Source organism: Parasteatoda tepidariorum, chromosome 6 (assembly GCF_043381705.1).
Source record: "Parasteatoda tepidariorum isolate YZ-2023 chromosome 6, CAS_Ptep_4.0, whole genome shotgun sequence".
NCBI classification, from domain to species: domain Eukaryota; kingdom Metazoa; phylum Arthropoda; class Arachnida; order Araneae; family Theridiidae; genus Parasteatoda; species Parasteatoda tepidariorum.
In genome coordinates, this window is record NC_092209.1 from 88,975,301 (window position 1) to 88,987,319 (window position 12,019).

Here is a 12,019-nt window from a genome sequence, read left to right on the forward strand (position 1 = left end):
TTTTATCATTTAATATCTCATTCCAAGAAAACTTAAGTAAATTTCTTATAACTATGGAAAATATATGGATAGTTGGCATAAATTACAATATAACACTGTGTTAATATATATTTGCTGGGTAAAATAAAACACGTAACTTGAGCAGCAATTAAAAGAAAAGTAAAATGCATTGAGCACAATCCATATTGGAAGCTTATTGCTAAGAGATTATATATATAGAACTTTTGCAGTCTTTTAACATATACAGCACTGGACCAGCAGTGATAAGGCATTTGTTAGAAATTAAAATTTCATAATATTCAAATAAAAGTTAACACAGCTAACAACTGGACAGCAATAAAAGTATTCCAGGAAAATAGCTTCTTTTTTTTTCAGTTAACATTATATATAACTATCACAGCCTCAACTTCTGGCCATTATTTAACAGTTGGAGCTTTTACAATTTTTACTATACTTTATTTCAGTATCGGCATAAGATTTTCTTGAGAACACAGCAGTGAAGAAAAATTTAGGACAGGAAAGAATTTAACAAATGATAAAATTCTCTCGACAATTCATTCATTAAGATTAACTCATAACTTTTGAAAATAAATATTCTGAAGACCATAATTATCAAGATTATATTAAAATAAATTTTAATTGAATTTTTAAATAAGAGGTATTTATTCATTGTGGCTGACGTAGAAATAATATGTTTTTACTTTTATGCATTTTTATTACATGATCACAGCTATATCTTTCATTTAGATCAGGGTTCCCTCTCAAATTCAGACTATATTTTATCAATGCCTTGCAATTTTTTCATCACTGATTCTTTTATTGGAAATTGCCAAATATTAGATTATCTGAGCAAAACAAAATATATTATTGTATGAGGAGGGTTACACAAAAATGTGAATAATAATTGTAATAGATGCTGAAATTAATGCTAATCTCAATAACTGATTACTGTTACTGACAATTCTAAGATTGGTTATTTTCCAGGTATGACAGAGAAATTTTCCAGGTTTTGGTTAAAAAAATTTAGTTTTATCCTGACTATTCCAAACTTTTTAAGAGCCAAAATAAAACTCTCTGACAATTCCGGGATTTCCCTGACATGAGGGAGCACTGTTAGATATAATTATGGTCTTCATAATTAAAAAATAAATAAAAATTTATTGGATTTTTGTAAGAGTGAAAATTACCTTTTAATCAAAAACAACTAAAAATCAGAATCAAATCTGATTTAGATACAATAATAATAGACTTTATTATTTAAAAAAATACATAATCATTGACTTTTGTTAATACTAATCTGACGGTGCAGTCATTTTTTGATCAGTTTTTATCTATTTTAATTCATGAAAAAAAAAAAAAAAAAAAAAAAAAAAAAAAAAAAAAANAAAAAAAAAAAAAAAAAAAAAACAGTTTAGCAGTCAATCACAAATTTATTCTAAAAATAATTTCACTATAAATTTGTAGTCTAAATCTTGAACATAGTTTGACAAAATACTAAAATAAATTTGAAAAAATTTACAGAAAATACTATTTTTATAAGTGAAATTCATTAAATTTTTTTAAATAGCATAAGAACAATCCAAATTTTGAATGACTTTCAAAATGAAAAGCTCTATTATCTGGAGTTTAATATTAGTGAGAACCCACTGAAAAATAAAATTTACCTGGCCATCTGAATTGTCAACAGAATTTTAAAAAATAATGGTACATACCAAATTTTCAAAACAAAAATAGAATTTCCATAAAAGGCTTCAAAAATATTAACAGAACCTTTTTATTACAAATTAAACAATTACCACTGATACAGTCTTACAAAAAAGTAAAACCGAAATGAAAAATGTATTAAAAGGATTTAATTCAACTGCTTTTAATTTATCGTTCAAGCATACAAGGTGTCTAAAAACTAAAGGAATACTGATTGTGTCAGACTTATTCAATCTCAGTTATGTAAAAACTTATGTACACATCCATCTAAATGAAATGTATGCTCATTATTTACATACTTTTAAAAGCTGTCTAATAATTTCCTCTATAATGATATGCATAAATTTCTTTAATACAGAAAGTAATATCTTTCACAAAATATTACTAATTATTGTGGGTTTTTAAAAATTTCACAGCTGCATACTTAGATTTTAACTCAAGAAAAACATTTCAAATCAAATAAAAGGATTTGCAAAAAAAAAAAAAAAAAAATTCATTTTTAATTTAGTATTAGTCTAAGGAAAAAAGCACAGTAAAAAGTTTAAAAAATTTATTGAAATTGCCTTTAATGTAACCATATAAGAAATAATTCCTAAACTAATATGTTAATCAACACTCGATACACATCTTAAAAAGTATTTTAAAATCAATAATTTAATACGGGATTCTTCTAACTGAACTTTTTGCATCTAAAAAGAGATAGTTTTTCTCTATAAGTCTTAAGATACAATTTTTTATGGAATTAGGGTAGGAATAAATATTGGAATTTATTAAATACAAGGTTAACATGATTTTTTAGGCTCAAAGAGACAGAATAAATAAATTAATATACAGATAAAATAAAAACAATTTTCTCCAAAATTCAAATGTATGATTAAAAAAACTTTGATTTAAATAAATTGCAATTTTTCAGACAAAAAAATAAATAGAATTAAAAGAATAGAAAATTGCCTAACACGATGGCTATATTTTACATGGAAATGCCATCAAAAGTTTGGAAAATGCATAGCTGCCAACATGTATAAGAAATTCTATTTCAATAGAGATTTTTTTAGGTGTTTTTAGGAAACATACCTAATTTTAGGGAATTTTCTAAAATGTACAAAAAAATGGAGAATTTTAATTAAACCAGGAGAAACTTATAAAATCCAGTAGAGTTGGCCGCTATGGAGTATGTATGCAAACATCTTTCCAACCCTTGAAACAAATAATTATATGCCTATTTCAAAATTTAAAAAATCAAAACATTAATTGTTGAACTGTTTTTCGCAAATTAAAACCAAAGGTATGCAAGAAATCCAAACTCACAATTCATAGAAGGGGGGGGGGAGATCTTAAAGCATATTTAACAAAATATTTGTAAACTTAACAGCACAATTTTAAGATAACGGCCAGCCAGTAATATTAGGCGTAAAGACTGAAACAACCAGAATGTAAGAAAATATATATATATATCTATATATGAAATATTTATGCACAGCATTACATTTTGAGTTTAAGGCACAACAAAGTTTTGGTCCACTTTGCTTTTTAAACTAAAAATTTAAATTGCTTCTTTTTCCTAAACAGGTAAGTTATATACTTTAAAGCGAAGGGAAGACGTTTAAAAAATATACAATCCAGTCAAGCTGTCGTCTTGGAAGTAAAAATAAAAAATTCCCAGCAGAGGATGGTTCTCCGATAATCAGAAAAATACAAATGTCTATTTTTTTTTCTTCTTTACAATACAGATGAAAACAACCATATAACAATATACACATCCATTCAGAAGTCAAAGCAACTGAAGTCATTGGCACACACAGCAAATATATATATATATATTTAGTAGATCCTTTCTTTAAAACAAAGGCACAGCTCCATCTAGAATGTGAAAAAGAAACTATAGTTTAGCTATATGCAGTAAAATACTCAGCATCAGTGAGCTTTTCGGTTTGGACACAAAGCTCAAAAATAGACACAGCAAAATGCAGTTATTCCACACTGATTTTAAAATGGGTTTAATTTTCTTCCATTTTATTATGGCGTGGGAATGAGCATTTAACTATTTGAGATATTAGTCTTCTATCCCAGTCAGGGTTCCATTTTTAAGAAACAATATAATTGGATAAAATATCAAAATTTACATGCATTTAACATATGTTTCGATTTTAATAACAAATTATCTATTTTGTTACTTCAAAATATCAGTAATGTATTTTGAACATAACAAAATCTATTGTAGGACAATATTTTACATAAAACTAAGACTCACTAAGCTTCATTTTCTTTAAAATATATCTATAAAATGTGAAGCGTGATTTTTAAAATTTTGTGAACATTTGATTTTAAAAATAGTGAAAAGTACACATTTATATGAACTTAGATATACTATATGCAAATCAAAATTATAAGAAAGGTGAAGTCTCAAAGATTATGTAAATCACATATCACAATGTGTGATTTGTAAATTGAAATTGAATTGCGGTGTATGCTTCTTAAATCTGAACAATGTGAATAGCAAATGATACAAAACGCACGAACTAACAAGACGTAAATCACAGTGTGTGATACATAAATCACTTCAATATGAATTCTGTTGCATGATTAGCTAATAGTTTTCATATGAATTGTAAACAACATTATGAGGAAAACTGCAATTTGTGATTCAAAAGGTGCTTAATATAGAACAGCTATGTGTGATTCTTAGATCATTTTGATGAGAATTGCGAGTGGTAATTCTTAAATCTCTCTTTTGTGAATCGCAATGCCTGATTTGTAAACTACTAGAAGGAGAATTGTGAGGCATGATTCTGAAATTACTTAAATATGTATTACGTTACATGATTCAAAAATAACTATAATTGAAATCATGATGTGTGAATACTGTGAATATGAATCCCGACGAGTAATTTGCAAATCACTTTAAAGTAATATTAGATAGGGGATTCATTAATCACTTTCATTCACATCACAATTCGTAGAACAATTTATATGAATACAGATCCGTGAATCAAGAATCAGTTGAATGTGAATCACAATGCTTATTCATAATCAATGAAACCTGTAGAACTAAATAGGTAAATTAGAAGAACAAATAGGATAACAATATTAACATGTCATAATAATAAAATTAACACATTGAACATATTTCTAAATCGATTAAACACTATAGATCATTCGAAAACTATGGCAACAAAACCTTACATTTGCTAGAAATTTCAGCCTCCAAACATCAGAGAGATGAGCAATAATCTGGTGTAAAAAATTTAGGAGAGAAAAGTTTTGCATGTTTTGACTTCAAGCATTAAAAATTGCATCTATCAGAATTTCTATAATTTTCCTTTGAATTTATTATTTTTTTACTGCTTTTTAGTAAGAAAGATTAGTATTGATTTAATTCCTAAAAAATCAAATACTTTTCAAGTACCCTATGGTAGAATTCAAAGACTTTTTTCCAACAAAATTCAACAACAGGCCCTGATTTTTTTCCAACAAAATTCAAGGACTTTCAAGGTTTTTCAAGTACCGTGGGAACCCTGCCCGTGCATTTCACATGGTTCGTCTTTCGTTTCTCGGTAGTTATTATTGAGAATTTTCCGAAGATTTTTAAATTCCTCTTTTTAAAAATCAGAACATGCAAAGTTTGAATAGTGAATTTCAGTGTATTTCTTGCACACTTGATTCACAATGATTCCAAGTGACCTTGTTTAAAACGTTTTTGACAGTTATTGTTAACATTTGTGATTATCCCATTAAATTTTCAATTGCCCATCCTATATTCTTAACACGCTCAAATCATGCAGATTCTCTATGTAGTCTTGTTGATCTTTTTCACAACAAGAGTATTCTACATTTGTTATTTCTTACACTGGTTTTAAGATTCAGATTTTTTTCCTTTTAAAACACTAATAAACTTTAAAACACATTATTAATAAAATATATTTTTGAAGACTATATTATCATATAACAGGAAGGAGAAATTTAATGCACAAGTTTAAAAAAAGACCGAAGATTTAAGTCACAATGCTGAACGACGGAAAACTCTGTGAAAATGCAAAAACCTTTGGCAAAATGCAGAAGAGTCTGCAGCAATGCATAACTGACTAAAAGAGAAACTTTTACACAACTATAAAAATATGGTAATACAGCAAGAGGCTAAACAAATCTAAACCCCCACTTCTGCAATTTTTAGAATCAACAGCCTTTTGTTGATCACAATTTATTATTTGTGACAACTAATTATTGAAATAAGCATTCATTCGTAGTCTCCTATTTTAATATTAAATATGTGTATTTGTCCATAATTCCATCTGCTATTTTGAATTGTCATTATGACAGACTTTTATTGTCAGTAAATAACACTCTAATAAGCAACTTTCAAATAAGGACATATTTTGGAATAGTATGAGGATACCAGATTACTTTTTAAAAGAATAATAAAATATAATTACGACTTACTTTTACTTACAGATAGAAAACTGAATAAAGAAATCAAATTTTTTTTTTATAGTATTAAGAGGCCTTACGTTCATGTTGCTCACCAACCCGTGGTTCTTTCTCTTAAATGTCGATAAAAACTATATTTATCGTAATTTTATGAAAGCACATTTTGTTAACATGAGAGCGAAATTAATGGAAAAGTAATCAATTGTAGCTATTAATACAGAACGTGTGAAGAGAAGTAAAATGAATACAATGTTTATCATTCATACAACAGCCTTCAAACCTTTTAAAGTTTTGATACAAATGTTAAATCTGGCAATCTGTTTTTATAATAACATTTATTCATTTTACATCAAATAAAGTGCAAGCTTGTGAAAACTCAGGAAAGATAAATTTCATTCCTGCAGATTGCAAAGCAGTAAGCAAGATATTTTTACTTACTAATATTTGAGTTGAGTGTTAAATTCATTTATTTAATTGTATTCCTCCAACATTTTTCTATATATCTTTAGTCTTTGCGTAACAAAACAAAGTGTAACACAATACCAAAAATTAAGGCTTTTTAAATATAGATTGTTGCTTAGAAAAGAAAAAAAAAGTATCAATTTGATAATATTTCCCAAACGGATGTTTCCTTAAAAATTTTGAGCTCAAGGTAACTTTAATCAAATAATTTTAAAGTAGGAGTTCCATAATCTTGAAAATGCAGTGAATATGTCACTTGACAATTTTAAAGTCATGTATGAAAAAGATAAATCAATAATTATCTCCTGCCAACAAAACTTGCTGAAAATAAATAAGTGAAATCATAATAAAATTTGATATAGTAAAACTATTGATGGAATTTCTTTTTCATAAAGTTACAGAAAGTGTAAAACAATGAATATTTTAGGTAAGACTCTCTAAAGCAATTAATGGACAGTCCCTAAACTCAGACTTTAAGATTCTGCAAATTTACCAGCATTATTAAAATAAAAATTAGGATCAAAAATTAAAATCCTTTGATTTCTTTGTTTCAACTTGATTATTTTAAAATTCATATTTATTTTAGACTTGGAAAAAGTGAACTTTCTATCAACTGCCAACAAAAAATCTAAATTAAAATTACTGCAAAGCATTTGATTAACTTTAGCAGCTAGTTTCAAACTTTTCGTCACAAACTCATTTTGATGAAATTATATGAAAATTAAGGAAAAATATTTAATTTTTATAAAATTGATTTATACCATAGGTATGAGTTTAGTTAACAACCAAACAAGCTGAAAATAGAAATTCAAAATTGCCAACTGAAACACTTTATAAATAATTTTAATACCTGAAGTTTGAGGAAACATTTTTCTGCAGAACGTTGTCAGTGTTTCAATTAAATAATGATATACTTTATTTAAATTGTGCAATTATGAATCTGAATGTGCGATTTTTTGAGCAATTTTTTTCTATTTAATGGAAAAAAGCAGGGGGGGGGGAGAGGAAATCCTCCTTTAAAGTTGAATGTAATGATGTAATTGCAAGAAAAGTGTAGAAAAAGATTTCTAATATCAATTCACTGCCATATTGACATGCAGGCTAGGATTAGGAAGTATTGACAACTTTTTCTCTTCTTTAGTAATGGTAAGATTTTTTGCATGAATGGTGTTAGTGTATGTTATACATATATATAGTTCGTTGACCAGTAGTTGGCACTTGGCTCCCCCTCCTTGGAGGCTGAGTTCATTTCAGCGAGGGAAAGGAGAAACATCTCTGCCCTTTAAATTGAGACAACCCTTAATATGCGCCAAACACAAACAGTGAAATCTTTTTCAATCACTTACTTCACTTTATTATCTGCTATTATAGCTTTCGTTTCTCTAGCTAATTAAATACATCTTAAATTTAAAAACTTCTGTTCCCAGCAAAATGTCTCAAAAAGGACAAACTATTCACTCAAAAGAGAGAAATATTATCAAATTTATGAAATATTTAATGTTAAAAAAATATGCACATAAAGATTGCGAAATAAATATTTATGTCATGCAATCGCCAAATAGCAACCTTGTTCATATCCTTCGCTCAAAAATAGCGGAATAGTATTGTTGGATATCATGTGATGAAGGCGGAGCCAATTGTCAACTTCTGGTTACCAACTATACATATCTGTTTATAATCATATTATATTCTGTGCACAATTGAAACTCAAGAATGTCAAGACAAAAAGTTAAACTCAAGAATGTCAAGACAAAAAGTTAAAGTTTTTATCTACTGCATTTTTTATATCTTATAAGTATTTGATTCCATACCTACTTAAAGTATTAAAATCTTATGTAGAATAAATATATGACAACAAATATTACATGTTTTAAGAAAACACTGCAGTATCCACTAAATTTTCAATACATATATGTATAACATAAATATAGAAGTAAACGAAATTATTTTATATGAACATTCCATTCTGTTACTAAATTAAATGGAAAAATAGATTTGAAAATAAAATTAAAACTCAGTGTTTGATATAATCTGGTATAGTTGAAAAATGTTATTTACAGCAGGAGAAAAAAAAAACTCACCAAAACCACCAAGAGCATGCTCGGTCACACTGAGGCACAGAGATTCCAGCCTAATATTTAATTCAGGATCATTTGCATCCACTCCTGCAAATATTAACATATTTCTATAAAAGGAATACTCTATTCAACATAAAAGAATTGAACTTGATTTGTATGAAAACTTGAAACAAAACATAGGAATTACAAAGAGTTATAAATTAAGAATGTTGATTGTTTTTGAGCCACGATGGCTCAGCAGTTAGGGTCCTGAACTCTCATCTTGAAAAACTAGGGTTCTAACTTGTAGTGTATCTACCACTATAAAAATACAATTCTAATTCCCTAGTGCAGTGTTTTCCAAACTTATGACTTTTGTGTACCCTTTCTAATTTTTCACGACGCTGTGTACAACTAATAAAAAAAAAAAGTATTTTTTACTGTAAAAAAATTGCACAAAAGTTAAAAATCACAACTGGATCTTGACACCAGTAATTATTAACTGTTAACTCTGCAAAAAATAGCAATAGAAAAATATGTAATCATAAATTTTCATGGCTAGCTTTGTTTTTAAATAAAGATTTTTGAAAATTTTTCAAGCTATTTTGTATAAGAACGTGTACCCCCGTTAAACTGCTCCCGTACCCCTGGGGATACGCGTACCACACTTTGCAGGGGTCTGTTTAGGTTTTTCTAAAAGTACTTATTTTGTGAAAATTTTGACATAATTTGTGAAAAATTAAAAATTATATTAAAAAATCAATACAAAAACATGGTAAAAATATAGATTTATCGTTTCTTAAGAGATACAAAAATAAATTTTTAAGAAAAAGTATTTTGTGAAACTGCCGTCTTTCCTGAAGTTGAATTTGTGAAACAACCGTTTTACCTAAAATTGAATTTGTGAAGGTACCGCTAAACGGTAGTAAATTCGGCCTGGACAGACCCCTGCTTTCGGAAACACTGCCCTAGTATATAAGACATGTTAACTAGATTCTACGTTGGGGTCCCTTTTCATAGATTAATGTTGACATTGTCTATAACTACTATCCCCACAATACCATTCAGCTTCATATCGATGAGTTGAGCATATAGCTGACTATATTACCACTATCATACTTTTGTTCACAAAATTTTAGAGACTACTAGCAAAAACAGGTTATCGTGGAAATACAATTTCATTTTACAGTGGTAGTAAAAAACTAAACCCCACTCTACTTAAATTTTACCCTTAAGATAAAATATGTTATTGAATATATAGAAAGACTAGAAGACAAAATCTTTCTAGCTAGTAAAAACTGCTTCATTTGTTTCAGTCAGAATTGATCTTATGGAGTTTTTAATATGTTTGCAAAAAAACAGATTTAAAAATGTTGTTTAAACCCTTGCAGTATGCTGAAATTCGAAACAAGCCGTGCCTAACTTATGCACAGGCATGCTTGCGTAAAGAGTCCAAGACAAGAGAGAGAGAGGGGAGACAAGATATAAAATACATATTCATATAAAGAAGAGAGCACATTCAGAGGTTCTTGTTTAGCCAGAGATTAAGTAAGGCTTGCGATATGTAGACTACGAGCCAGACTCATGAGATTTATGGTTGACATGAAATTAAACAACAAGCCTGACTGGTGAAAATAGTGCAAGGGGTTAACAAGTTTATGAATTGAAAAACCAGTACATTTTAATATTAATGAGAAAACTTTTTATACTACTTAAAAGTTAAACACAAGTCTTTATACCGATTCTTAAAATACTTGAAAATTATTGCACATCACTGTTTCTTAGCACAAATGCATTTGGCATGATGAACTTAAATTCTAGACTAATGTTTTTAAAGAGTAAACTAACTTACACCTAAAAATTTATTGAAAAATAATAAATTTGGTATACTGAAATCTTAAACAAAAAGTAAGTTCTTACCATCCACATTTTTACCAAACATAGACATTGGCAAGGGGTTTGGTCGAACTGGAGCAGAATTTGTCCGTTGTATTTGAACATGTGGCTTCATATGCTGCAATAGAACCAAACATTTAAAAGAAGCACTTTAAATAACTAGCAAAAATAACTTCAGCACAAGAAACAAGGTCCCCCCCCCACAAAAAAAGACACTTCTAGATTTTTTAAAAAGTATCTACATACTATTGAGTAATATTTTTGTTAACGGTAAATTTTCATCAGAAATTAAATTTTTTAAAAAAAAATTCTTTAAGCAAATCTACCAGGCATAAGACAACAATAAGAAAAATAAAATACTAAAAACAGGCATAGCTGCCAACATGGATAGAAAATAAAATCCAGTAGATTTTATAAAATACTATAAATTTCATGATAACAGTAGCATAATATACTAAATATTTTACATTAAGGTTATGATTGACATTAAATGTAACTGATAATTTTGAATACTAACAGACAAGTATTTTATTATTGATAGTAGAAAGATTTTTTCTACTACAGGATGCATAGCCAAACATTTTAACTAAAAAGAAGCACCTTTTAAGTACTTCTTAAGCAATCAAAAATATTTTTAAGTACTACATACATTAACAAAATAATTTTCAAAGACTTTACATGATCATTATAAAATGACTAGTTTCTGATGAAGAACTCTTTTCTTGATTATATTAGCTATTATAAAATGATCAAAAGAATTTTTAGTGCAATATCAAAGTTTGGAAAATGAAGCCTGAAATTGAGAATATCTTGTAAAATGCAGCAGAGTTGCACACGAGAGTGCAATACTCTCACCAAACCCAATAAATGCACATGTGGACACGTAAGTATTCCATCATATATGTAAAATCATCGGTGCTTTCATATGCTAATGACTGACGGTACACCGAAATAGATTGTGGCGAATAAATTGTGAAAACGTTGAATAGAACAATTTGAAAAGAGCGCTTTTACGTAGTACATGGAGAAAATCGACATTCCCTTTTTGAAAATCTCATTTTCGAACAGAGAAAATGAAGCACTTTTTAGATAGATTGTGACAGAAGATAGATTGTGAAAACGTTGAATAGAACAATTTGAAAAAGAGCGCTTTTACGTAGTACATGGAGAAAATAGACATTCCCCTTTTGAAAATCTCATTTTCGAACAGAGAAAATGAAGCACTTTTTAAAAACACAAAATGAAAGAAAGCAGTTTTAAAAAACGAAAATTAGCACCTTTTAAAAGTGCTATGCACCAGGAATTAGTTTAAAAAAGGGTGTTCCGAAGAAAAAAAAGTTAATTAAAATAAAAAATAAAAAAAGGATAAAACTGATTATAACAAATGAGGATCGCTTCATTATGCATAAGTAATATTTAAATATTTCAAGCAAGCAAAAATTTATGCAAAAATTCTATTTTTAAAGGGATTTTTA

The 12,019-nt window shown here is 28.0% G+C and overlaps 1 protein-coding gene across 4 annotated transcripts in view; it reads right to left on the reverse strand.

Annotated features, from left to right (window-relative positions):
- Positions 1-3,259: 3,259 nt before the first annotated feature.
- The window catches only part of LOC107442067 (sterile alpha motif domain containing protein 4 smaug), a 77,243-nt gene continuing 68,483 nt past the window's right edge, over positions 3,260-12,019 (reverse strand). For all 4 annotated transcript variants that reach the window (XM_016055532.3, XM_043050979.2, XM_016055530.4 and 1 more), the window contains 3 exons: positions 10,569-10,662; positions 8,673-8,756; positions 3,260-3,564 (listed from right to left, as the gene is read on the reverse strand). In XM_016055532.3, coding sequence (XP_015911018.1) covers positions 3,542-3,564; positions 8,673-8,756; positions 10,569-10,662 — 201 coding nt within the window. In that variant the 3' untranslated portion in view covers positions 3,260-3,541. The remainder of the gene's footprint in view (positions 3,565-8,672; positions 8,757-10,568; positions 10,663-12,019) is intronic.